This window comes from Mya arenaria, chromosome 12 (assembly GCF_026914265.1).
Source record: "Mya arenaria isolate MELC-2E11 chromosome 12, ASM2691426v1".
Taxonomy (NCBI): domain Eukaryota; kingdom Metazoa; phylum Mollusca; class Bivalvia; order Myida; family Myidae; genus Mya; species Mya arenaria.
The window spans coordinates 54,407,663-54,432,568 of NC_069133.1; the positions used below are offsets into that span (position 1 = coordinate 54,407,663).

General features: G+C 34.5%; 1 protein-coding gene across 1 annotated transcript; it reads left to right on the forward strand.

The window, feature by feature from the left end:
- Positions 1-1,356: 1,356 nt before the first annotated feature.
- Positions 1,357-23,749, forward strand: LOC128211908 (CREB3 regulatory factor-like). The gene is made up of 10 exons (XM_052917033.1): positions 1,357-1,684; positions 6,389-6,590; positions 6,955-7,215; positions 8,773-8,979; positions 11,318-11,434; positions 12,125-13,232; positions 14,648-14,734; positions 15,110-15,518; positions 16,069-16,274; positions 16,606-23,749. The coding sequence occupies exons 6-10, from the start codon at positions 12,143-12,145 to the stop codon at positions 16,731-16,733; spliced, it is 1,920 nt and encodes a 639-aa protein (XP_052772993.1). The 5' UTR covers positions 1,357-1,684; positions 6,389-6,590; positions 6,955-7,215; positions 8,773-8,979; positions 11,318-11,434; positions 12,125-12,142; the 3' UTR covers positions 16,734-23,749.
- Positions 23,750-24,906: the final 1,157 nt, after the last annotated feature.

The following is a 24,906-nucleotide window of genomic DNA, read 5'->3' on the forward strand; positions in this document are numbered from 1 at the left end:
CACGTTCTGTTGATGACTGAATTACAAAACAAATGTCAAAAAGTTCAAGGGTAATGATAAAAACATAGCTGGAAAGTATCGGTAAGGGATGGTGAACATGTTTTCTTTGATATCGTTATTATAAAAGCACACATACCATTTCACTCCTTGTCCAATTAACTTGCAAAGTAAACAAGCAAAATTAATCAGAAAAACGAAACATTCACTTGCATTTCATAAAAAAACACTGTTCAAAATAAAATTGATTGTTTCAGTGTAGGTTCATAATAATATTTCACCAACCATAAGTTAATATATTTCACATGTGGCGAAGCCACGATTTAAAAAAATGTACTTATGGTTTTCAGGGGATGAGATATATTGCATTCTTAACACTAACACACGCAAATTTTTTATTATTATTATGATTATTAAAGATTTAAAATGGCAGTTTATTGTAGGTTTTAAAAATTCGCGCCAAACTGCATGCGAACGTAACATGAGTTCGGAACTGTCGTCAGTGGGTTCAGGGGCCGTATTCAATAAGCATCTTAGTAACAATTTTTATCTAAGTGAAAAATTGTCATTTTTTCTAATTTGTTTTTTTAGAAAATGGACAATGTTTATCCACCAAAAATATGAAAATTAGCAAGAAAATGGTCGTTACAATATATGCATATGAATAAATCTGTTGAAAAGAAGAGGGTATCTAAAATAATTATTGTCAAAAATTACAAAATTTTCACTAAGATGAAAATATTCGCTATGATGCTTATTGAATACGGCCCCAGGTCGCTACCCCAGCCTGCTGTGTGGCCAGAGATCAAATTGTGCCCCAGCCCCGTTCGCGCTGTTGTGTTTATTGATATGAAAGTGAGAGCTGGCTAGAATTTCAAAACAGTGAAAAATATAAAAATTTTAAATATTTTTTTCCTGACAAGGATTTATGAAAACCAGAAAGCATATCATAAACTACTGTACAAATTTGAAGGTGAAAACAATACTATCACAATACCTAATATATATTAATATAATATATATATGGTAATAAAACATTAACATCATTTACAGAGGCACGGAAGAAATCTGTACACATACTGGAGTCTTAACTTGTATTAAATAGTGCAGGCTAGTTGTCAATAATTGATGCTTAAATGAACTAATGGCTTTAGGTGGAAAAGGTGACCTACTTATTCTAGTCGAATCAGCTGGTTGTGTGCGTGCTATCACAACAAAACACGACCGTACTTGACCTGATTATGTATTGGCTAAATATAGATCCACGTTACATCATCCAACAAGCGTCTTTTCCAGCTGGAGTGTCATTAGATATTTAATATGTGTATGGAATAGTCGTATTCTGTATAAAAACTAACATTTATATCAACCTTAAAAAAATATATTACTGTTACAGGTTCGGAACGTCTTATTCTCCCAAGTTCTAATTCGGGATTTTACAGGTCGATAAAAATAGCGAGACATTTGATTGGTCAGCCTGAAGGTCAAATGACGTCAGCTCTCTCATGTGACACTTATTCCCGCAAAATCGTCAGAACCAAAACAAAACTCCATGTTGGATTTGCAATATGTAAACATTAGCGTTTGAATGCAGTTATTTGTCGTAGACGAAGAGTAAAACTGTGGATTCTAGACAGCAAACAGATCAGGAAGGCCTTGTAGAACGATTGTTGCGAGAATTAGCGAGGTAAGTGCTCGTTTTGTAAGTTTTCTTAAATGATTTTTGTACTAACCTTTTGGACAACTTTGTAACCACACAACGGGGCGACCATGGGTGTTGCGCAACCGATTGTGGTTGGTTGACTTCTATTGGTTTAAGTAGTTACTGTGAGTCAGACACTGTTTTGCTCTCAAACTTAGGCATGGGTGAATACGTTTAGATTGATCATGGGACTGAAAAGGCTAGGATCCTCAATATGATGAATAAAAGATGGTTGCTACAAAAATGACCCATGACCCTGTATTTATTAAACAATGGGACAGTCATGAATTAAGAACTCTGTTAAATGGTGTGTAGATACTGACAAACTTCAATTTTCCAAGACTGTTCAGCCTTTAGTTTACTATATTTTTTAATGTCATAGCTAAAAACTGTTTCAATTTGCCTGGTCATGATTCAGAATGTTCTGGAATAAGGCCAAAAGTCATCCAGAACAAAGAGTAGACTCATTTATGTAATAGATGTTTCTTTTAACACCCTTTAGAATATCATTTTGATTTTATTTTTATTTAATATTTGGACATTCTTTTTTCTGTGTGAACTTTTTATAATCTGGAATTTCATCATATATGGCAACAACAAACTAGATGTCATGTCTAAATTTGAAGTGTACACTGTTTTAAATTATGTTATCTAGGAATAGACTGGGGAATTAAAAATGAATGGTAATAAGCCTGATGAAATAGAAACCAATGGCCTGAATAGGTATGTTACTTTGTAATCTATATTACTGTTCAACAAAAGCTTCACATTTTCTAGTAAAGCATATTTGTCAATTTATTCGATATTGTATAACAGGAAGCATACTAGTTGTATGTCCAAGCCATAGCTTCTTATGAAAAGAGTCAGTGTAAACTGGTTAAACTTTTGTATGACTCAAAAGTGTTTCCCTCCTAATTAAGTTTTCTTTATGTTAGGAAGTTGATCATTTAACCATGTTTTATAAGTACATTGTATTCGTTACAGGTGTCAACGTTCAGCGTTTGTATGTCACTATCAGTGATTTTTTGGGGTGCAATTTACTGTCTTCTAAAGGCTGTTTCCCCTTGCGAAAAACTGTCCATTTTTTCCAATTAATTTTTTTTTCCTAATTTGATACATGCAGATTTCGTTCATGAATAAAAAAGGAATGAATTTCTTGAAATATAAACAGAATCTTAACAAGACTTACTATTTCACAGCATAATGTATGCATACAAAAGTTAAAACATGTATATTTGCCATTATATTAGCTGTTTGGGCCTGATTTTGTACTTTTCCCAAAGTCAACTTTATTTCCAAATATGCAAGGCACAGGCCGATAAATACTGCCATTAACACTGGAAATTCATGGCACACAGGTCTTATAATTACTATCATGTGTTTTTGGTTTAAATAGCAAAGTGTGCACCTTTGCATAGGTTGGTTACCAAGCTTGCAGAGATAGTAACTTTTTGATCCAGACAGGAAACATATGATTGATCTTTTAGGCATTGATTAAGCATATTTTTTTAATACATCTGCCATTCGTTGTCTGGTGTTTGTTAATAACAATAAATGAATTTTCATCAAAGTTTTAAAAACAACAACATAATTTACATAACATCCTTTTCATGGCAAATTTGGTTCCAAGGGAAGAAACTCCATTATCAAGGCAAACTTTCTCACTTCTTACAAGTAAACTAGTTCCCTGTCATCAAGCATAAGAGAATCGACAACATATCACAAGAGACTCATGTTATATTTCAATGTAACTCTAATTGAAAGATAAAAATGTGCAACAACACAGGTTTTTTTTGGTCAGAGTGCCAATGCTGCTTTTTTCAACTTAATCCGATAAGAAATTCATCAGTTTGGTGTGGCCCAGGGTAAAAGCATCCTGTTTTAGAAAGGTCACAATTCAGAACAGTGGTCCAGTTTCAGGACAAGAATCGTTTTGATTGACATCATACTTCTCAGGGTGTAACTTGCACAATTTCTTGAAAGTGATGCAGTTTATCAAGCAAACAATAACATCTTAATTTAAATGGTGCTAATATATTTATGCCCCCTTTTGAAAAAAGTGGGGTATATTGTTTTGCACATGTCGGTCGGTCGGTCGGTCGGTCTGTCTGTCTGTCGGTCGGTCGGTCGGTCGGTCGGTCGGAATACCAAATGGTTTCCGATCAATAACTTGAGAACGCTTTGACCGAGGGACCTCATACTTGGTATGTGTATTGGTCATCACCAGCAGATGAACCCTATTGATTTTGAGGTCAGTGGGTCAAAGGTCAAGGTCAGTGTGACCTTTACATGAAAAACGGTTTCTGATCAATAACTTGAGAACGCTTTGACCCAGGAACCTCATACTTGGTAGGTGTATTGGTCATGACCAGCAGATGAACCCTATTGATTTTGAGGTCAGTGGGTCAAAGGTCAAGGTCAGTGTGACCTTAACATGAAAAACGGTTTCCGATCAATAACTTGAGAACGCTTTGACCCAGGGACCTCATACTAGGTAGGCTTATTGGTCATGACCAGCAGATGAACCCTATTGATTTTGAGGTCAGTGGGTCAAAGGTCAAGGTCAGTGTGACCTTTACATGAAAAACGGTTTCCGATCAATAACTTGAGAACGCTTTGACCCAGGGACCTCATACTTGGTAGGTGTATTGGTCATGACCAGCAGATGAACCCTATTGATTTTGAGGTCAGTGGGTCAAAGGTCAAGGTCAGTGTGACCTTAACATGAAAAACGGTTTCCGATCAATAACTTGAGAACGCTTTGACCCAGGGACCTCATACTAGGTAGGCTTATTGGTCATGACCAGCAGATGAACCCTATTGATTTTGAGGTCAGTGGGTCAAAGGTCAAGGTCAGTGTGACCTTTACATGAAAAACGGTTTCCGATCAATAACTTGAGAACGCTTTGACCCAGGGACCTCATACTTGGTAGGTGTATTGGTCATGACCAGCAGATGAACCCTATTGATTTTGAGGTCAGTGGGTCAAAGGTCAAGGTCAGTGTGACCTTAACATGAAAAACGGTTTCCGATCAATAACTTGAGAACGCTTTGACCCAGGGACCTCATACTAGGTAGGCTTATTGGTCATGACCAGCAGATGAACCCTATTGATTTTGAGGTCAGTGGGTCAAAGGTCAAGGTCAGTGTGACTGTAAGCTGAAAAAAGGTTTTCTGATTGTCCATATTTTTTTAATGCATGCACAGATGATTGGGATTGATGTATAAATGTTTGTATAGAAATGATTTTCTTTTATGTTACTATTTTAGTTGGGCATTTATTTGCCTTCTTAAGTTATCATAAGTAGATGACCTGCCTCATATGCATCCAATGACAAATCAGCTGTCATTTCAGTCCATGCATATTTCATTCAATTGTCCAAATATTTCTGGCAACTTGGCGCTCAGGGGGCATAATGTTTGACAAACATCTCTTGTTCAATTTGAAACAATAATGCATGGTTTATTTGGAAGAGTTGATCAATGAATTTTTAGAAAGCAAAAAATTGGTCTTATTAGTTAAATACGCTACCTGGTGATTCAGGAAGTTGTAAAATTATGTGTCAAATAGTTATTGGAGCTATGCTAATTGGTTTTATTTTAAACATTTGTATTCAAATCAGGCCAAGTTGGCTGAACTCTTTATTTAATGTAATAATAACAATATTTCACAGTTGTTATGCAACAATTGGGTTTCATTTTGAAATTCTTATCTTAGTTGTTACAAAATTAAATAGCACAACATCTTTATGATACGTTTGCTTTAACTGGCATGTTCAAGTTGTAAATGGCTAAATGAAGAAAGAAATCTTAAAAAGGGGCTATTTTCCAAATGATGCTTTCTTATTGACTTTATAAGAGATGATCTTGTATGTCTAAGGGATTGTTTTTATACTAAAGTTAAAACTTTTATCCAACCTTAGACTTATTGAAAACATGTTAATTCAATTCATTTATCTTGTGGTAATTTAAACATGAAAAGTTATTTCCCAAAACTGTTGTCCCTCATTTAGTCATTGTATTTTCTTTTCAATGGGTGTTTTTGATTAGTCTAAAAATAATACAAACAATTTTCATGCTGTATATTTTTGATTTCCAGGAAAAAATGGGTATTTCGCTGGGAAACTGTTTTCCAGAAAAACGTTCATATACACGCTAGTGTTGAATAAGGGGGAGTAACTGCTTCAAGAATGTTTGCATTAGCTTGACAAAGTAGTCATCCTTTATTTATTGCTGTCAATCCAGTGGTTTTTTTCCACTTTCAAAGGAGTGGTGGTGGGGCCCATTGATAGGGGAAATCATTTGGTAAATGTTCAAATGGCAATAGGGCCGGTTCAAATTTGGAAAACTAAATGAATTTTCAGTAGAATAAGTAAAAACTGGTCGTTTACTATTTGCGACAGTTCAACCAAAACTTATGGTATGGGGCCTAAAAAGGGCTGGAAAAAAAAAATACACTGAAATATATCTGTCGATTTGATTACTATAAGATGAATAACATACAAATAAGCCTATTCATTTTACACATGACATAAACACTGTTTTACACATGACATAGACACTGCTTATGTTAAAATATTTTCTTTGTTTGCAAACACTTAAACAGTAGGGTTATTTATACATTTTTCATTTAAAGTTTTAGTGGTATTTTACTAAAATTATAATATGATACATTTATAATACTTTCAGAGTTCAAAGTGTGAGTTCCGCATCGAGTGTTAGTTTGGAAAGTCTTGTTCAAGGTTTACCAACTAACAGCCGTAGCATAGTGTCCAGTGCCTTGTTACCGCAGCTAGAATACAACAATAGTAGGGCAAGGCCAGCCATTTCAACGACAGCAGAAACAACAATACCAGTTGTCCAGCATCAGGCAATCAATATATTGCAGCAGGTAGGATTTCATGTAGTCAATTTGAGAATTGAACCAATTTTCTCCAAAGACCAATATATGTAGCTTAAGTCACTATTTTAAAAAGCAAATCATTTTAACATAACACAACTGCTGAAATTATTCCTTCCCATTTTACTTTCATTTTAATGAAAAGGAAATAAATGTAGGTTAGTAGTTGAATAAAAATTAGTACAATATTATGCTGAGGCTGTAAATGCAGAGACCTTGAAAGGCAATAAATTTGATCAATTGAATAACTGAATGGTTCATTAAACAATACACCACAGAGGAAGTTTGAAGTAAAAAAACAACACCTACAGTTTACTTCGTACAACATAAAATGCTGTTAAAAATGAATTTTCAGGACCGACTCCCACCACCAAATTACGAGCAGTTTACCCAACACAAATTACAACTACAGCGTCAGACATCTGCACAAGCCTTTCTCTACTCTGTCCCGCATAAACAACCGAGCGCCAGTGTGACGACCCCTTCATCTAGTGTACCATCCGCTCAGGGGGAGATAACCAGACCTGACACTTCATCCTCGTGCAGTTCAAGCCCACAGGCTCCTGGAGAACTCCTCAAGCTTCTGTTACAGAAGCCAAAGAGCCAAACTCAGCCTGTAAGTTCAGAATGATGAAATTCTTAGTGACATTACATAAAATAGAAGATGAAACTTTTTTGTTTCCAGCCTTTTTATTAATGTCTGTGGGATTTTTATTCACCAGAAAAATGTGCGCCTCGACTCTTGAGCTGGTAGCTAATACCAGACAAATACAGCTGAATGAAAAACAAAGCTTAAGCATTCATTGTTCTGACTGGTTCCTTTTATATTTCTTGTAAAGTCCGGGCCCCAATTTCTCGAAACTTCTTAAGCTTAACAGGCTTAAGTCGCTTATTTCAATTAGCCAAAATACATACTGAAAATAGATTTTGATAAATGAAAAATTGTTTATTCTGATAATCATTCAGATTATTCCTACATAATTTCTAAAAATTCTTGAAGAATTAACTATAATTTTATAGAACAACAAATATAGTGAGATTAGCTTAATCCTGTTATAAGGGACATAAGAAGTTTCGAGAACTCGGGGCCTGGGCTTAAACTGTGGTGATAATTAAGTGACAGCTACAGCCTTTACATGCTACAGCTATAGCTTTTTCTTGACTTTAGTAGGATCAAGCTTACTTTACTATAAAAGTTACAAGAAATGAAATTCTTGTTAATCTTGTACATGTATAGTGTTTGACTTAGAAATCATTTCTGTCCAATGAGACCGTTTTTTTTTTTTTTAAATTAGCTAACAATAACTATGGTAAGTTAGCAGTGAGCATTTATTGATTATTATTACCAGGTACTGGAATTAGCACTGATTTAAACAGAGGCTCGGTTGGTAGACAAACTATACTTTCAAACACTAGGCAGGTTATCTTGATAATATGCATTAATCATTTATAAACTTAACATTATATATATATATATATATATATATATATATATATATATATATATATATATATATATATATATATATATATATATATATATATAAATATATATATATATATATATATATATATATATATACATATATATAGGATACATAATTATATCATGAATGTTTTGTAAACAGATGTAGTACGTTTTTTTAATATGGCAATTTTATTTTTATGGTGACACACATGTCTCACTTGTAGTGGATTTTAAATGCTTGCTTTTGAACATCTTATTCACAAGTTATGAAATAGAAAATATGTCTCAAGTAAATCTGTATATGACAGGGGAATTGACTTTATAATGACAGACACAAACACAATGCTTGCTCATTAGTATCCTATATTTGGATGATTTATGCACACTTGATATATATTGAACTGGATTGATATCAACAATTTGATGTATTGAGTAGGTCAATGTTTGGTTAATGTAAACAAAAGATTCTCCATGTAATATGAGCACGTTCTTTCTGCTTCTTTATTTTAATCAATATAGATATAAAGGATTGTAGATTTGAAAAAATAAAAATAACAAGGACAGATGTGTCTATGATCTATATTCAGGATATGTCTTTGTACATATACCATGCACTTATATTCAATGTCAATGTAAGTATATGTTGAACAAAACAATGAAAAAACCCCAGATACTTTATAAGGCAGTAATTTCTCTAAATTGCAGATATCAACTGGAATTATTCAGCAGATATTAGCTAGTCCAACACAGCAACAACAACAACAGAAGCAGCAAAAACAACAGCAGCAGCAGCAACAACAACAGCAGCAGCAGCAGGACATCAGGAAGAGACTACTGTTACTGCAGACTTTGCAGGCAGCCAGATTAAAGCAACAAAAACAGCAGCAGCAGCAGGAGACACCAATACAGAAGGTAGATATCGATAAATATGTTTTTGTACAAAAAAAAAAAATGTTTCTAAATATTTACTCAGTTCACCTCTTTCTAACTTATAATCACCCTAAATAGAGGGAACTAAAGATTAAGCGACTCTCCATCCATTTATGTCCATCTTGAAAAAGCTGACATTGCAATAACTTACCAAGTATGCAGGTTAGGTTAATGAAAATGTTTGTGGATAGAGTGCCATAAGGAGATCATACACATCATTTTATTGATTTTTGACAGACAAAAATTGTTGCTATGGCAATGAAAAGAGTGAGAATATGCTTTTTTGACTGGATCCTTCAATAACTCAAGAAGTATGCAAGCTAGATTAATCATTCTTAGTATGTTGGGAGTATTCTTCTCGTTTTACCTTATTGTAAGACTAAACTTCCTATGGAAGTAAATAAGTGAGAAGTACAACTTTTTTTATTTGATCTTGGCATAACTGAAATAGTAATTAAAAACTACATTCATGAAGGTTAGGATGTGGATTGTCCCGATTGATGGCCATAGAGGTGAAAAGGTACTTAATTTTTGTCAGATAAAAGTTGTGGTTGCTATGGCAATGAAAACAGTGAAAATATCACTCTTTTTGACTGGATCCTGCAAGAAATATGCGACAAGGTTGATGAAACTTTGTTGTTAGGAGGCCATTACACTACGCTTGTAATTTTATTTTTTGTCTGACAAAACCTGAATTCTATGACAACAGATATAGTGTGAATACCTTTCTGTCAATCTAAAAAAATGTTCTTGCAATAACCCAAGAAGTATGCATGCTGAGTTTTTGAAACTTTGTGTACAAGTGGCTAGGGGCCAAAAAACCTGTGACATGCCACTAATGTAGATCTTTGTGATGTGACATGCCACTAATGTATATCTTTGTGCTGTGACATGCCACTAATGTATATCTTTGTGCTGTGACATGCCACTAATGTAGTTCTTTGTGCTGTGACATGCCACTAATGTAGTTCTTTGTGAAGTGACATGTGACTAATGTAGTTCTTTGTGCTGTGACATGTGACTAATGTAGATCTTTGTGATGTGACATGCCACTTATGTAGTTCTTTGTGCTGTGACATGCCACTAATGTAGATCTTTGTGCTGTGACATGCCACTAATGTAGATCTTTGTGCTGTGACATGCCACTAATGTATATCTTTGTGCTGTGACATGCCACTAATGTATATCTTTGTGCTATGACATGCCACTAATGTAGTTCTTTGTGCTGTGACATGCCACTAATGTAGATCTTTGTGATGTGACATGCCACTAATGTAGATCTTTGTGATGTGACGTGCCACTAATGTAGTTCTTTGTGCTGTGACGTGCCACTAATGTAGTTCTTTGTGCTGTGACGTGTCACTAATGTAGATCTTTGTGCTGTGACATGCCACTAATGAAGATCATTGTGCTGTGACATGCCACTAATGAAGATCATTGTGCTGTGACATGCCACTAATGTATATCTTTGTGCTGTGACATGCCACTTATGTATATCTTTGTGCTGTGACATGCCACTAATGTATATCTTTGTGCTGTGACATGCCACTTATGTTTATCTTTGTGATGTGACATGCCACTAATGTAGTTCTTTGTGCTGTGACATGCCACTAATGTATATCTTTGTGATGTGACATGCCACTAATGTAGATCTTTGTGATGTGACATGCCACTTATGTAGATCTTTGTGCTGTGACATGCCACTAATGTAGATCTTTGTGCTGTGACATGCCACTAATGTAGATCTTTGTGCTGTGACATGCCACTAATGTAGATCTTTGTGCTGTGACATGCCACTAATGTAGTTCTTTGTGCTGTGACATGCCACTAATGTAGTTCTTTGTGCTGTGACATGCGACTAATGTAGATCTTTGTGCTGTGACATGCGACTAATGTAGATCTTTGTGCTGTGACATGCCACTAATGTAGTTCTTTGTGCTGTGACATGCCACTAATGTAGTTCTTTGTGCTGTGACATGCCACTAATGTAGTTCTTTGTGCTGTGACATGCAACTAATGTAGATCTTTGTGCTGTGACACAAAACTAATGTATATCTTTGTGCTGTGACACAAAACTAATGTAGATCTTTGTGCTGTGACAAAAAACTAATGTAGATCTTTGTGCTGTGACAAAAAACTAATGTAGATCTTTGTGCTGTGGCACAATACTAATGTAGATCTTTGTGCTGTGGCACAATACTAATGTAGATCTTTGTGCTTCGTCACAATACCTATGTAGGCCTTTGTGCCGTGACATGACACTTTTGTAGATCTTTGTGTTGAAACTGTTCAAAACATAATATTGACCAACTATTTGTAGACAGGTGTCCCTGGCGAGTACCTGGAATTGAGCGTTGAACCAGCTGTACAAACAGACGCACAATTTCAGGGCACAAATGGTCCTGTCCGTGTAAACAAGTCACCAGACACACAGCAGGTTTGTTCAATGCATGCTTTTCTTTCTGGATGTACGATGGATGTCACAAACATTATGGTGACCATCTAACCACTGGTTAGAACTGTCAAGAAATGAAATGTTTCTAGGGAATTCAGTATGCTGCCAAGATGATTGGAGTAAAAGTCCTTGGAATATTTTGTAAATTCACATTGAAGCAATACAAACCAGTAGACTGAATCGTTTTCACAAACCAGTAGACTGCATGGTGTTCACATGTATACCAGTAGTCTGAATGGTGTTTACATGTATACCAGTAGACTGAATGGTGTTCACATGTATACCAGTAGACTGAATGGTGTTCACATGTATACCAGTAGACTGAATGGTGCTCACATGCCACTAGTCTGAATGGTGTTCACATACCAGTAGACTGAATGTTTTTCACATACCAGTAAATTGAATGGTGTTCACATAGTAGTAGATTGAAATGTGTTCACAAACTAGTTGACTGAATTGTGTTCACAAACCAGTTGACTGAATGGTGTTCACATTCCAGTAGACTAAATCATTTTCACATACCAGTAGACTTAATGGAGTTTACAAACCAGTAGAGTGAGTGTTGTTCATGTATACCAGTAGACTGAATTTCAAGTTTATAATATAGTTTAATATAGAAAATTGTGTTTAAAGTGTTTATACATCTATTCAATAATTGTTTCTTCATTTCAGTCGGTGTGTTCTCCAGTGATGGATCGACAATTAAGCTGTTCAGACAACCCCGTCTTCATTCACACATGTGGTGAGCTCCCCTTGTCCACCGACTTCATGGAGACCAGCATCTACGCATCGAGCCCAAACTCATTGTACATGTATGAACAAGAGAAGACAGACATGCAGAGCTCCATGGGAGTGGGAACAACGTGTTGCACTGTTGTTGACACTGCTTCAACATCGGATGACTTTGACCTTCATACACAGTACGAAGTATTGCAAGATATCAGTAATTTCACCATGGAGGCTCAGACATCATCCGGCGAAACCCCGAGACAGGAAAACAGTTCCATTTCTAGTCAGGCAGGAACGTCCAGATGGGAAGTAGAGATGAAACCGATAAAGTCTGAAATCTATATTAAGATGGAGTCATCAGATGAAAGGCAGACACCAACGCTTGCAGAGTTGAATTCCACGAACCTTGATCTGCTTGAAGACATAGACTCATACATAAACTTGGAAATGAGTTATCGCATGGGTGCAAAACAGGAAGTGGATTTAGAGACTGCGCCATTTTTGTCATCTAGTGCAGGTGATAAAGTGTTGACTGTTGACATACAGGGTCAGGGAGGCGGAAGTCTTTCCCAGATGTTGGCCAGTCCTCCACTGGCCACCACTGACCAACCAAAGTTGGTCACTGTTATCAAGTCCGAGCCTGCTGATAATTATTCACAGACACTTGATGTTATTTTTCCGAAGTCTTTCACACCCATGACGCCTGTTAAGCCGGAGTTGATTGTGCCTGCGAGTAAAAACGTATCGCGAACTTCCACATTGAGCACAATAAAGGAAATAGACATTTCAGACTTCACGACCCTCCAGAACTTGCTCAAGCGATCTGAACCCTCGCAGGCGAGGAACCAGAGACGCAGAACTGTCTCCGAATCTGTCATAATGGACAAGAAAGTATCACCCTCTCGAAAGCGCTCATGCGCAACGGCGGGAATTGAGAGCATGGACATGAAGTGGGAGGAGATTAAGCAATTTCTTGAGATCGAGTCTAGAACACCAACACAGTCACCACCTCCAAGACCACCCCCTGTCAAGACAGAGAGGACCAGATATGGTATGGGTTTTTCATTGATACCTGGTATTCTGTTCTTTCGGGCCACTACTGTTATATAAATTGGTTTACAAAACCGGCGGGTCTAATTTTCTGTTAAGTACAAAAAAAATCAAAAATCTTTTTTTTTTTTCAAAATTATTTTCCCGACCGTATTGATTTTGGTGCGAAACGAACGAAAAACGAACGAAAAACGAACAGATAAGAGTATGAATGCAGTAGATCTTGACTGGTTTGTTGTTCCGTAGCCGTATTTGCCAATATTGGTCAGTTTTTAAGTGTTCTGCATTCACATTTGCTTTAGCCTACCCTTAAAGCTATAAACAAATGTCTTGCTAAGTGATATTCAATGTATCTTTGATAAAAAGTGTAGTTTATACATGAAAACATGTTTTATAGTCAATTTCATTGATGTTTTATATGCACAGTATGTAAGATTTAAACTGTGAGTTTAATTAGAACTTTGAAACTTTCAGTGTATTAAAACATGCATTAATAGCAGTTTAAAAATTTAAAATGTCATGTAAATGATATAAATTTTCAATGTTTTTATGTTGTTCTCTGATTTTCACCCTTTAAGAGTATGTTTTGTGACTTTTTTCTTTTTTTTTCGACCACCTGGTGGACAATTTTTCCAAAATTTCTTGTAAACCAAAAACTAAAAAAGGAGTGGCCTCAAGAAAAAAGTCAAGTTTTGTCATAGTTTTTGAGTGTTGTCAGCTTTGGATCCTTACAAAAACTTTAACCTTGGCAATAACTTGAATACCTTTATGATATTCATTTGAAACTTATTGTGTTTCATTGAAACTTTCATGTTGCTAAGACTACGCATCTGTAACTCTGATATTAATTTCTGTTTTGTTCCTGTGTACATTAACAGTAACAATAAAAAATACCACTGTTACATGGCAGCCTTGCCTTCATAACTCAAGCCTTCATTTTCACTTTAAGCTTAATCCAGTGATTTTTTTTGTGCAATTTACTGCCTTCTAAAGGCTGTTTCCCCTTGTGAAAAAACTGTCCATTTTTCCCATTTAAAAAAAATAAAAAATCCCAATTTGATAAATGCAGATTTCGTTCATGAATAAAATGCAATGAATTTCTTGAAATATAAACAGAATCTTAACAAGACTTACTATTTCACAGCATAATGTATGCATACAAAAGTTAAAACATGTATATTTGCCATTATATTAGCTGTTTTGGCCTGATTTTGTACTTTTCCCAAAGTTGACTTTTTTTCCAATTTGCAAGGCACAGGCAGTAAAAATAATTCCCCAAAAAATCACAGTAATCATATTACAAAGAAGAAAGTCCAGTTAATGTTTAAGCCTTGTTGTCCTCATCAGCAGCATACATGTCATTGCAGAGTTAAGCCCCTTATCTATATGTACCATTTTGTATCATTTTGTTTCCAGATTCTGCTAGCTCTGTAATGACGCTGACCTCAAATGAGGATGAGGAAAGTGACTCGGACAGGGATTATGAAGATGACTCGGATTCAGGTATGCCTTTCTAAATCAACTTAACATAGGAATGTAATTCATGTTCAAATCAAAGTCGGGACCTGACAATGTTCTTGACCAGTCCATGCTATTTAGCTTTCGCCTGTTTGATAACTTCCAGTAAAAAATTACTGTGGAACAACTGAATTAACATTGATAAGTTGTTAATAATTCAATAGTCAAATGGTTAAAATAAATGTGAATTCTTTTATTTTTTATCTATATTCAAATCCTTTTGAAGCTTATGCGCAAACAATTTACAAAAACAACCAACAATAGTTCAGAAAAGACAGCTGATAATTTCCCAGCAAAAGTGACCAGATGGTTCTAATTTTATATATAATTGTTGTACTTATTCTTTAATTATCTCAACAGATTTAGAAGGTGGCCATGACCTTGGGTCCTTGAGTCCCGGAGAGAGTCTGATTGGCACCAAGGACAAGCAGTACTTCTGGCAGTACAACGTCCAGTCAAAGGGGCCTAAGGGGACACGGGTCAAGTTTGATATGGAGGAGGATCCTCATGTGTTGAACGATTTTGAGGACCCTGTGTTCGACCCCTCAAATAGCACCAGTCTGACTGAAATAGGGGTCACAGTGAAACACGGGGGTAAGGCCAGAAAAGGGGATGGTAATGACATTGTGCCCTTCCCCAAGAAGTTGTGCCAACTGGGTCTGCAACTGCGGAAAATTAACCGTCAGATAAATGACTTCATTCCCGTTAGTGAGCTACCCTCTAACGCTCGAGGAAAAACGAGGAAGGAGAAGAACAAACTGGCATCAAGGTAAGACAAACTTTCTTCATAGAAAGAATGTGAAATGTTTGCAACAAAATAGTTACATACATGCATAGGAGTATTTTTCTTCCTGATTTGTTTAATTGCAAACTTTATCATAGATGTTTCTTTTATTTGAATACTATGACTGTTGCAACTTGACTGAGTGAGGTACTATCTGGTAATATTTTTTTAAGGCCAGAGTTTTTTTCCATCTTTTTGTGAATGAGGCCACCCTGACCCCTGGAATTGCAAAAACAGCAACATAATGCCTTATAGTATTATTTACAGTGGTTAATTTAAACAGTTTGAAAAAAGATTTATGAGAAAATGACAGCATTTAAACATATCTGTACTAGTTTACCTGTTTAGAGGTTTTTTTTAGAATTGTGAATATTGGCTCCACTTATTGTGAATAAGAATACTTTTTTGGTTGTGAATGGGGTCGAGTTTGGCCCCAATTTAAGTTGAAAAAATAACACTGTAAAGTATAAACTGAAAGTCTTGAATGTTTGTCGGCATTACCAATAACTTAATGATTAATTTCTTATCACCCCAGAGCGTGTCGTCTTAAGAAGAAAGCCCAACATGAGGCCAACAAGGTGAAGCTTCATGGTCTTGAGACAGAACACAGGAAGCTGCTGACCGTGATCCGGGCCATGAGGCATCACACGGTAACCCGGTTGAGGGCGGAGACGGACAACAATGGGGACAATCAAACAACCATGACATGCTTGCTTGATTCACTCATCAAAACACATCTTGGTATGTATGTTTTACATCATTACTTATATAAAGATGTATTGAATTATTTATCAATTTAGAAATCATTTAGCAACTGAAAATAAGGGCAGAAGTGGTTGCAATGGTCACAGCTATTGCTAGTCTGTTGCAATGAAATCAGTCGCCAAGAGCTTCCATCCCACTAACTATATCTGTTTGACTGGGGTTTAAGTTTTGTATTTAGAATGCCAAGGTATTCTGACAGTCTTGTAGGCATTGATGGCTGCAGAATCATGTTAAATCTCAAACCATTTAAGACGGTCACATGGAACTTTTAAGCTTTACCTTGTTAATTTTCCTCTCATACTTGTAGGAGTGATGATAGCAGGCAACACCTCAGAGTATGTGAACGGTGTGATCCGTAAAGTAGAGGCTGGCGACATGACTGGTGGACTAAAGATCCACACCACGCGCTCCTACCCTAAGGAGTTACATAACTAGATACACCAACAAAAGACAGTAAGGGTAATGTTCATGCCCTTTTTGTGAGCTTTGTTACGCTAGAGTAATGGGTGTTGTGTTACACCAGACTTCTGTTTATTTGGTTGAGATGTAATATAGGTGTGCTGTCACCAATCATAACATTAATGTAAAGTCATCCTACCAACATTTTAAAGTTGTCTTAACCTACGTGTTTAAGTCTTCTGACACATAAAACCTTTACACCAGCTACAGGAGCATTTTTGACGAAGCACAAGTTCTTTTACCGCTTATACTGCATGATTATCAAAACAAGCATAGAGAGATTTTGTGAAAGTGGATTATATTTCAAAGGCGAGGATATTGTTTCATGTGTAAATAGAACACCAACCATGCTGGAAAACCAAGCCATTGGTAATGCTGTTGCTATTTTATTGTTGTGATACATTGTAAATAGAGTCCACATCATGTTGATCATGTGTGTATGATAGTGACTTAAACAGGGATTATGATTTTGTTAGAACCTAGAACCATTTCAGTTTTTTTTTAGTTTTCTTGGTGTAATATTGGATTGTATGGAAGAACAGAAGCTGCCCATCTATTGTTAATGTGCTTCATTTTTAATCTTTCATGAAAACATAAGAAGTTTCAAAATTGACTGACACTTGTCTTGCTTCTATGGATTTTATTAAAAAGTCTACTATTTTGGGGAGCTTTACTCATGAAACTTAATACTGAAGATGTAGGTTTTAAGAATAAGGTGTTGTTTAAATGCCAGAAAGGTCCAAGCAACATTAAAACATAGGCCCCATTCATGGCAAGAAATGAAAAAAATACATGGCAAGTAAAGAAAACAATTACATGGCAAGTAATGAAAATAATTACAGTTTTATGCCAAGTATTAAAAATGAACAGAATTTCAGTTTCGTGGCAAGTAATGAAATAAATTACAGTTTGATGGCAAGTAATAAAAATAATTACTGTTTCATGGCAAGTAATGAAAATGATTACTGTTTCATGGCAAGTAATGAAAATGATTTTAGTATCTTGGCAGGTAATTGAAATAATTACAGTTTTATGGCAAGTAATGCAAATAATTACAGTATCACTTTCGATCGCAATCACTAGCATATGTGAAAGTCTAAAATCCGAAACATGCTTACATCAAGACTAAAATATACATACAACATGCCTCCCATTTCACAGGTCAACGGACCGCATGATTGTTTATTATGAGTTGTACAAAAAAGCTGTTCCATTGTTTGTTACTGAGTTCTTAAAGTTTGGTGTTCATTTTTAATTGATTTTTGATAGTTTAAGTTGTGGTAATGTCAACTATTTTTAGCTTTTTTGTTCTGATTGTGTCACCTGTGTTATTCATTGTACAGCTGTGTTTAAAATAGAAATGATTTTACTGTACATAAGATTCTTAAAATAAAATTTGATTTTGTTAGATAAGGTTGCATTTTATTAGTCCATGATCTCATAAACAAATTCATTTTTGTTTTTAAAATGTAATAATGAATGTGTTTTTGTGTACAGGTACTTGTTAGTAATTGAAACATGTTTTTTTTGTGATGCACTAAGCCGGTATACAAATTTCATCTTTGTTATAATATTTTATGTGTATTCGTGTACAGATATTGACTTTATCTATCATTTTTGATAACTCTGTTTCATTTTTGTATATTTCTTTGACGTTTGATGATATTTTCTTAAGCTATTAAGTCTTTCATTTAATCTTGGATTTTAGTGTTTCAAAATGGTATTTCATGATAAAAACAGTACCATTTCAATTTCAGACATGGATAAAGTAGTATTGTTTTGTTCAACAAAATGAAAATGTTCAATTATTTTCAAATTTGTCAAATTCTTGAAAAAAAAAATAATCGAACATTCGCCTTTTTCCAAAATTGATTTTGGAAATAAAATTCTGTTACAAAAATGGGTAAGGGTACATTTCTAATCTTAGAAAATTGAGACATAGGTACTTGTACATTTAAAAAGTTGGGTAGATTGTCTTAAAGGGACTCGCTCACTGATTTTATGTTGGTATAGATTTTTTGTTTAAATGTTGTTGAAATTGAGTTATTTTATGTAACTTTATGAACAATTACCAACACGCCGCTGACAGGTCCTTATGTGAACTGAATTATGTAAATCCTAGCCAAAAAATTTCAATAGTATTACTGAATTTATTAGGCCAAGTAACTATTATCAAGAAGACAAAATTTGATGCAATACATCAAAGACTCAAATTGCAGATAAATACATTTATCATAAAAAAATATTAATGGGAATGAGGATAGACATAAGTTTAAATGCTCTAATGAAGTGATGAAACTAAGCAGGGGTGTCACGAATTGATATACCCCGGTAAAACATATTAAATTAAGAGAGCGCCATGTTGTCAGGAACACGTTAAAGATTAAATTAAAAATGAATACCCAAGCCAATAAGTTATTTTGCATTAAATGTCTGCGAGACAATTGAGGAGATACATTGAAAATGTTGCCTTCAAGCCATGCTTAAGAAATCTCTAATTGAACTTTTGATGATGTTTTGTTAATGAAAGGAGTATTTTGTTCACATTACACACAAGTTTATTTCCCATTTATTACTATAAAACATGAACGAGTCCCTTTAAAAAACACCTTTTTGAAAATTTTAAAAAAGCAGCTTTGCCTTCTCAACCTTAAAATATCAAAAGTAGTAACACAATCAATAAATTACGGCATTCAGGATAACAAACATCTGAAGCATGAAGAAATTGTGCTTTTGTTATTTTTTTGGTTGATTTTAGAGTTGTGCTGAAAATAAAGTGCTTGTTTCTAGTTGTTATCTCGGGATAAGTTTTGATTTTGATTAGTGTATTTTTACACTGTCCATTATGGATGGTTTAGGTTGACCATCCTTCCATATTCCTCTTTTGCAGTTGCCAAATCAACTCACTAAACATGCTTGAAATAAAAATTGAATAGTTTTAAATTTTATACTGTCCTGTTAATTGCTAAGTTATTTTAAGAAAAAATCCTATCATCTTATTCACTAAAATAGTCCGGGTCAATGCATCTGCAAACAAATGGTATTTTGAGAATGGCCAAACTGTAATATTACTGTAACATGTTTTTGATGTTATCTGTTAAAGATGTTTCTATTAAATTCATTTTAATTTTCTTATTTTAGCTGTTGAAATGATTGTTTTAATTCAGATTATGATGTAAGCTATTTTTATGAGATGGTTTTTAAGCAAAATAAAACAATTGTTTTTGATGGACAAAATTCAGAGTTGTTTTATGATTATTTAGAATTTGGTTTTACTTATTACAATGAACGAAGATGTGCAATAAATGTGATTATATATGCTAAATATGTTATTCATGTATAAACAGTGGTTAAATATTAAATTATGTAAATATCTATGCTGGGACTTTTCATTTTAAAATGCATGTCTTTGATTATTATCAATTTTTATGTGATCTTCATTTCATGATACGTTATGCTCCACTGCACTTTTTTAATATGACATTTTTACATAAAATTTCTATTTTTAATAATACGGTTTTAAGGTATCTGGTGGACAATAATGTAAAATAATGATGCCTCGTGATCCCAACGTTATTTGGCTATCATTTGAAAGGGTTTAATGTGTAGAGGACGAATATGTAAATAGTTTACTGATAAAAATATTGCAAACATGCTAGCTGGCCTTGAAACATTGAAAATCGTTCATTTTCGATGGATTTTATTATAAGAAAAGGCTAAATAAAACACAAAGTAAGTGTTTCCGGTCATTTATGATCAGTAGGCAATAACCTTGTCAAATTATACCAAAATAACATGGGGTCACCAGGCAACAAAATTGATCTTTATTTGCCAATGGCTCGATGAAATGACAGGCTTATTTGTACTGTGGCAGCCATTTCTATAAAACTTTCAAGCCTTTGTACCATGGCAGCCATTTGTATATATTTGGATACCCAAGAAGGTTATCTCTTGGCTTGTTTGCACATAAAAGCAATTTGATTGGTCCACAGTAATTATTCATTTTGGATAAAGATTGACCAATCAATAAACATTTTGGCTAACTTGAACTAAACCTAGGAAATAACTAGTTTTGTAAAATTGGCTGCCTTAGGTTATCTTTTGGCTAGTTTGCATATCAAAGCACTTTCATTACAATAAATATTGGATAACTATAAACCAATCAATGAAGGTTTTGGCTAACTTTGTCATAACCAGTAATTAACCAATTTTTTATATAATTCACTGCGTATACCTCAAAAATGCTTAATAAAAGAAATATTTCTATTATTTTACAGAAGGTACAAGAATCTCATGGAAGTTGCCTTTTTTCTCTTGTTTTATTTTTTTTCTTCCTCAAATTTCTCTATCTTAACCACAGCCCTAGGATTGTAAGTTCAGTGTATTTACATTATAGTATTGTGCAATGAACATGGTTTTTATCAAGAGCTTTTATGCTAATTTACTGTCAACAGGTGGTAAAACATTTTAGTTAAAAAGCAACAACAGATGGGTAACTTCATAATTTGCATATTAATTTGTACATCAAAGCAAAATAACAGTAGATCGGCCATCACCAATTGTTCATTCTGTTACTTGCAAGTTGCTTCTAAGCATATTCAGTAATTTTGCTCTTTTCAATGGGATCACCAGATGAAATCCAATTTAATCATTTTGAAAGCTTCTGACGAAAATCAAGCTCCAATGTTCAATTTGGTCATTAAGTGGTTTCATTAATAAGTGGCTAATAGTTCATACCTTCATACAAGCCTATCGAAGCCAAGTATTTTTAGCAATGTATTTCGCTTAGTTGAGTTACGTGACTGATTCGATTCATTTGTTGAGTTTCTAGGATAAAACAGTTACTATAAGTAAGTTATAGTTCACATATAACTTCTTCCAGGTTTTTCGCTCTCCTGGAATAAATTGTTTAATTTGTAATATACGACCTATGACCTTGACTTATTCAGTGGTTTGCACATGCGTGATGGCTAATATATGTACATTTACGCCAGCACTAAGACAGTAATTAAGTTAAAATCATGGGCATATTTTGTTTAATCATTAAAGTGATGGGTACATTTACCTTCATACAAGCCTATCGAAGCCAAGTATTTTTAGCAATGTATTTCGCTTAGTTGAGTTACGTGACTGATTCGATTCATTTGTTGAGTTTCTAGGATAAAACAGTTACTATAAGTAAGTTATAGTTCACATATAACTTCTTCCAGGTTTTTCGCTCTCCTGGAATAAATTGTTTAATTTGTAATATACGACCTATGACCTTGACTTATTCAGTGGTTTGCACATGCGTGATGGCTAATATATGTACATTTACGCCAGCACTAAGACAGTAATTAAGTTAAAATCATGGGCATATTTTGTTTAATCATTAAAGTGATGGGTACATTTTCCAGGAATGTGTTCAATTAGATTTTGAGTAGTCTGTTTTACAAAATGGCAGTTTCTTTTCTTAAGTTTTTATAATGAGATTATCCAAAAACATATTAATATAACAAAAAATAAATAAATTGCATTTTCTGCTATCAGCTAAAGATTACATAAGAAAATTTTTAGGCAAAATAATCACACAATACTGAAATGTACAGTGAAAAGCTGCCATATTGCAAGACAGACAGATTTTGTATCTTTTGTGCAGCTTCATATAAGTATTTCATATGAACGAAATATAGAATTATTTTTTTTCCCGAACTCTTCTTCCCCTGAAATTTATTTAGTTGATCTAAGTTTTTTTGTTTTTTTTTACCATTTAACAAACTCTTTACTATGTTTTTACAAACATATTTCTGGAATATGTATGATACTGATGGAAATGAATGAATACTTATTGGGAGCCGCACAGAATAATTTTTTTGACGAATGTGGAAAATACGGGTATTTTGGAGATGAGTTCACACAAGATTGTGATTTCTGACATTCTCATTTTGTATCAGATTCTATGATGATTGTTGCAACAATAATCCATTAGTTTTGTAACAGATATTTACCTATATTATTTGAGACAAGTTTGCTATAATTTGTAATTAAACCATGTCAGTTATTACGTTCTTGTTGGAAAATTTGGCCAGTTTGTGTAGATATTGTACATTAATGATTCATGGCTTTAGTTGGTCTTAGGATGTTGCCCTTGATTTTTGTACAACCACGCCCCATTTTTTCGTAACTTCTTAAGCTTAACAAGCTAAAGTAGCTTATTTTCACTTAGCCAAAATACATACTTAATTTTGATGAATGAAAAGTTGTTTATTGTGATTATCATAAACATAATTCCTATTTTAAGTATAAAATCACTAAATTTTACACAAATTGGGGCTGGATTTCGAATAAATACAAGAGTTTATTTCATGCTAAATAGTAGCTGAATTTAGATTTTTTAATTGTCAGACATAGGAAGTTTCTATACGAGGTTTAACCTTTATTTAGAAAATGATTCTCGGAAATTGGTCTGAAGTTGCAATCTACTTTCCCTACTTATTGTGAGAATCTTAAAGGGATTAATTTTTGCTTTTGATTTCATTTCTTTCAAAAACTGTGCCATCATTCGGTGATTTACTGGTAATTTTGTCTAATCCCATTGTTCCTCTTCTCTTTGCTTGAAATGATTCATCATAGTTTTATCCATTCATCTTTGCATTATTTAATGCAATAAAGCAAACTCCAGCTTTTGAAAGATCACTTTTTTAGGAGTTAAAGACAATGTTTTCATAACTTTTTTACAGAAGAATGGTAACATTATTGTTAACATTGTAAATGGTACTGATCTATAAAAAAAACTACTGTTTTTGTCATTGTTAATTATGAGTCAATTTGTTAAACAAGAAATAGTTTTGTACAAATTCAGCATGTAATATTACAGTAAAAGTAATTGATATACATTTTCATGAATTATTTAACTGTGATTACAAATGTGATATATTCAGTGGATGAATATTCTGTAAATAATAATTGCATACCGTTAAGACTTCAACAATTGAAATAAAAGGCAAAATTGTTACATTCTTGTTCTTTGTGTTAACGCCAAAAAATCAGATAAAAAAGAAAGCTCACGTTGCTTTCCAGTATTGGTAGGGCTTTATTTACTTCCACCGTGACATGTCGTCATAGACGTTGAAGACTCTGATTCATTTTGCATCATTTTTACACATAATAAGACTGTTCTGACTGACCAGAGCTTTTGAGCTACTACCCTTATGTGTGAATGCAGTTTGCTGAATCATTCAAACCAATTCAAACTGTTGATACTCACCTTAATACACACAACTTGTTCTAAACCAAAAATGACCATATGCATGGTTGAGGATTTTCGTGAATCTCTGGCGACATGGTCTTCTAGTAAAGACAACTGGGTCAAGGTCACAACACATGATCAAAAACTGAGAATTTTAATGAGTCTCTTGCCACACAGTCTACTAACACAAAAGTAGCTAGGTCAAGGTCACAGCACATGATTAAGGGTTGAGGATTTTCTATGAACCTCTTGCCACATGGTCTGCTTATGAAGGCAGCTGGGTCAAGGTCACAACACATGACCATGGATGAGGATTTTAATGAATCTCTTGCAACATGGTCTACTAACAAAGGCAGCTGGGTTGAGGTGAACCACATAATCAAGAGTTGAGGATTTTAATGAATCTCTTGCAACATGGTCTACTAACAAAGGCAGCTGGGTTGAGGTGAACCACATGATCAAGAGTTGAGGATTTGCATGAATCTCTGGCCACATGGTCTACTAATAAAGACAACTGGGTCAAGGTGAACAACATGACCATGTTTGAGGATTTTCATGGATCTCTGGCCACATGGTCAGCTTATAAAGGCAGCTTGGTCAAGGTCACAACACATGACCATGGTTGAGGATTTCCATGAATATCTGGCAACATGGTCTGTTTATTAAAGGCAGCTGGGTCAAGGTCACAACACATGACCATAGGGCACAACACATGACCATGGTTGAGGATTTCCATGAATCTCTGGCAACATGGTCTGCTTATAAAGGCAGCTGGGTCAAGGTCACAACACATGGCCATGGTTGAGGATTGCTCATGAATTGCTGGCCACATGGTCTACTAATAATGAGTCATGGTCATAACCAGTAATAAATGGTTGAGGATTTTTGTGAATCTCTGGCCACATGGTCTACAAATAAAGC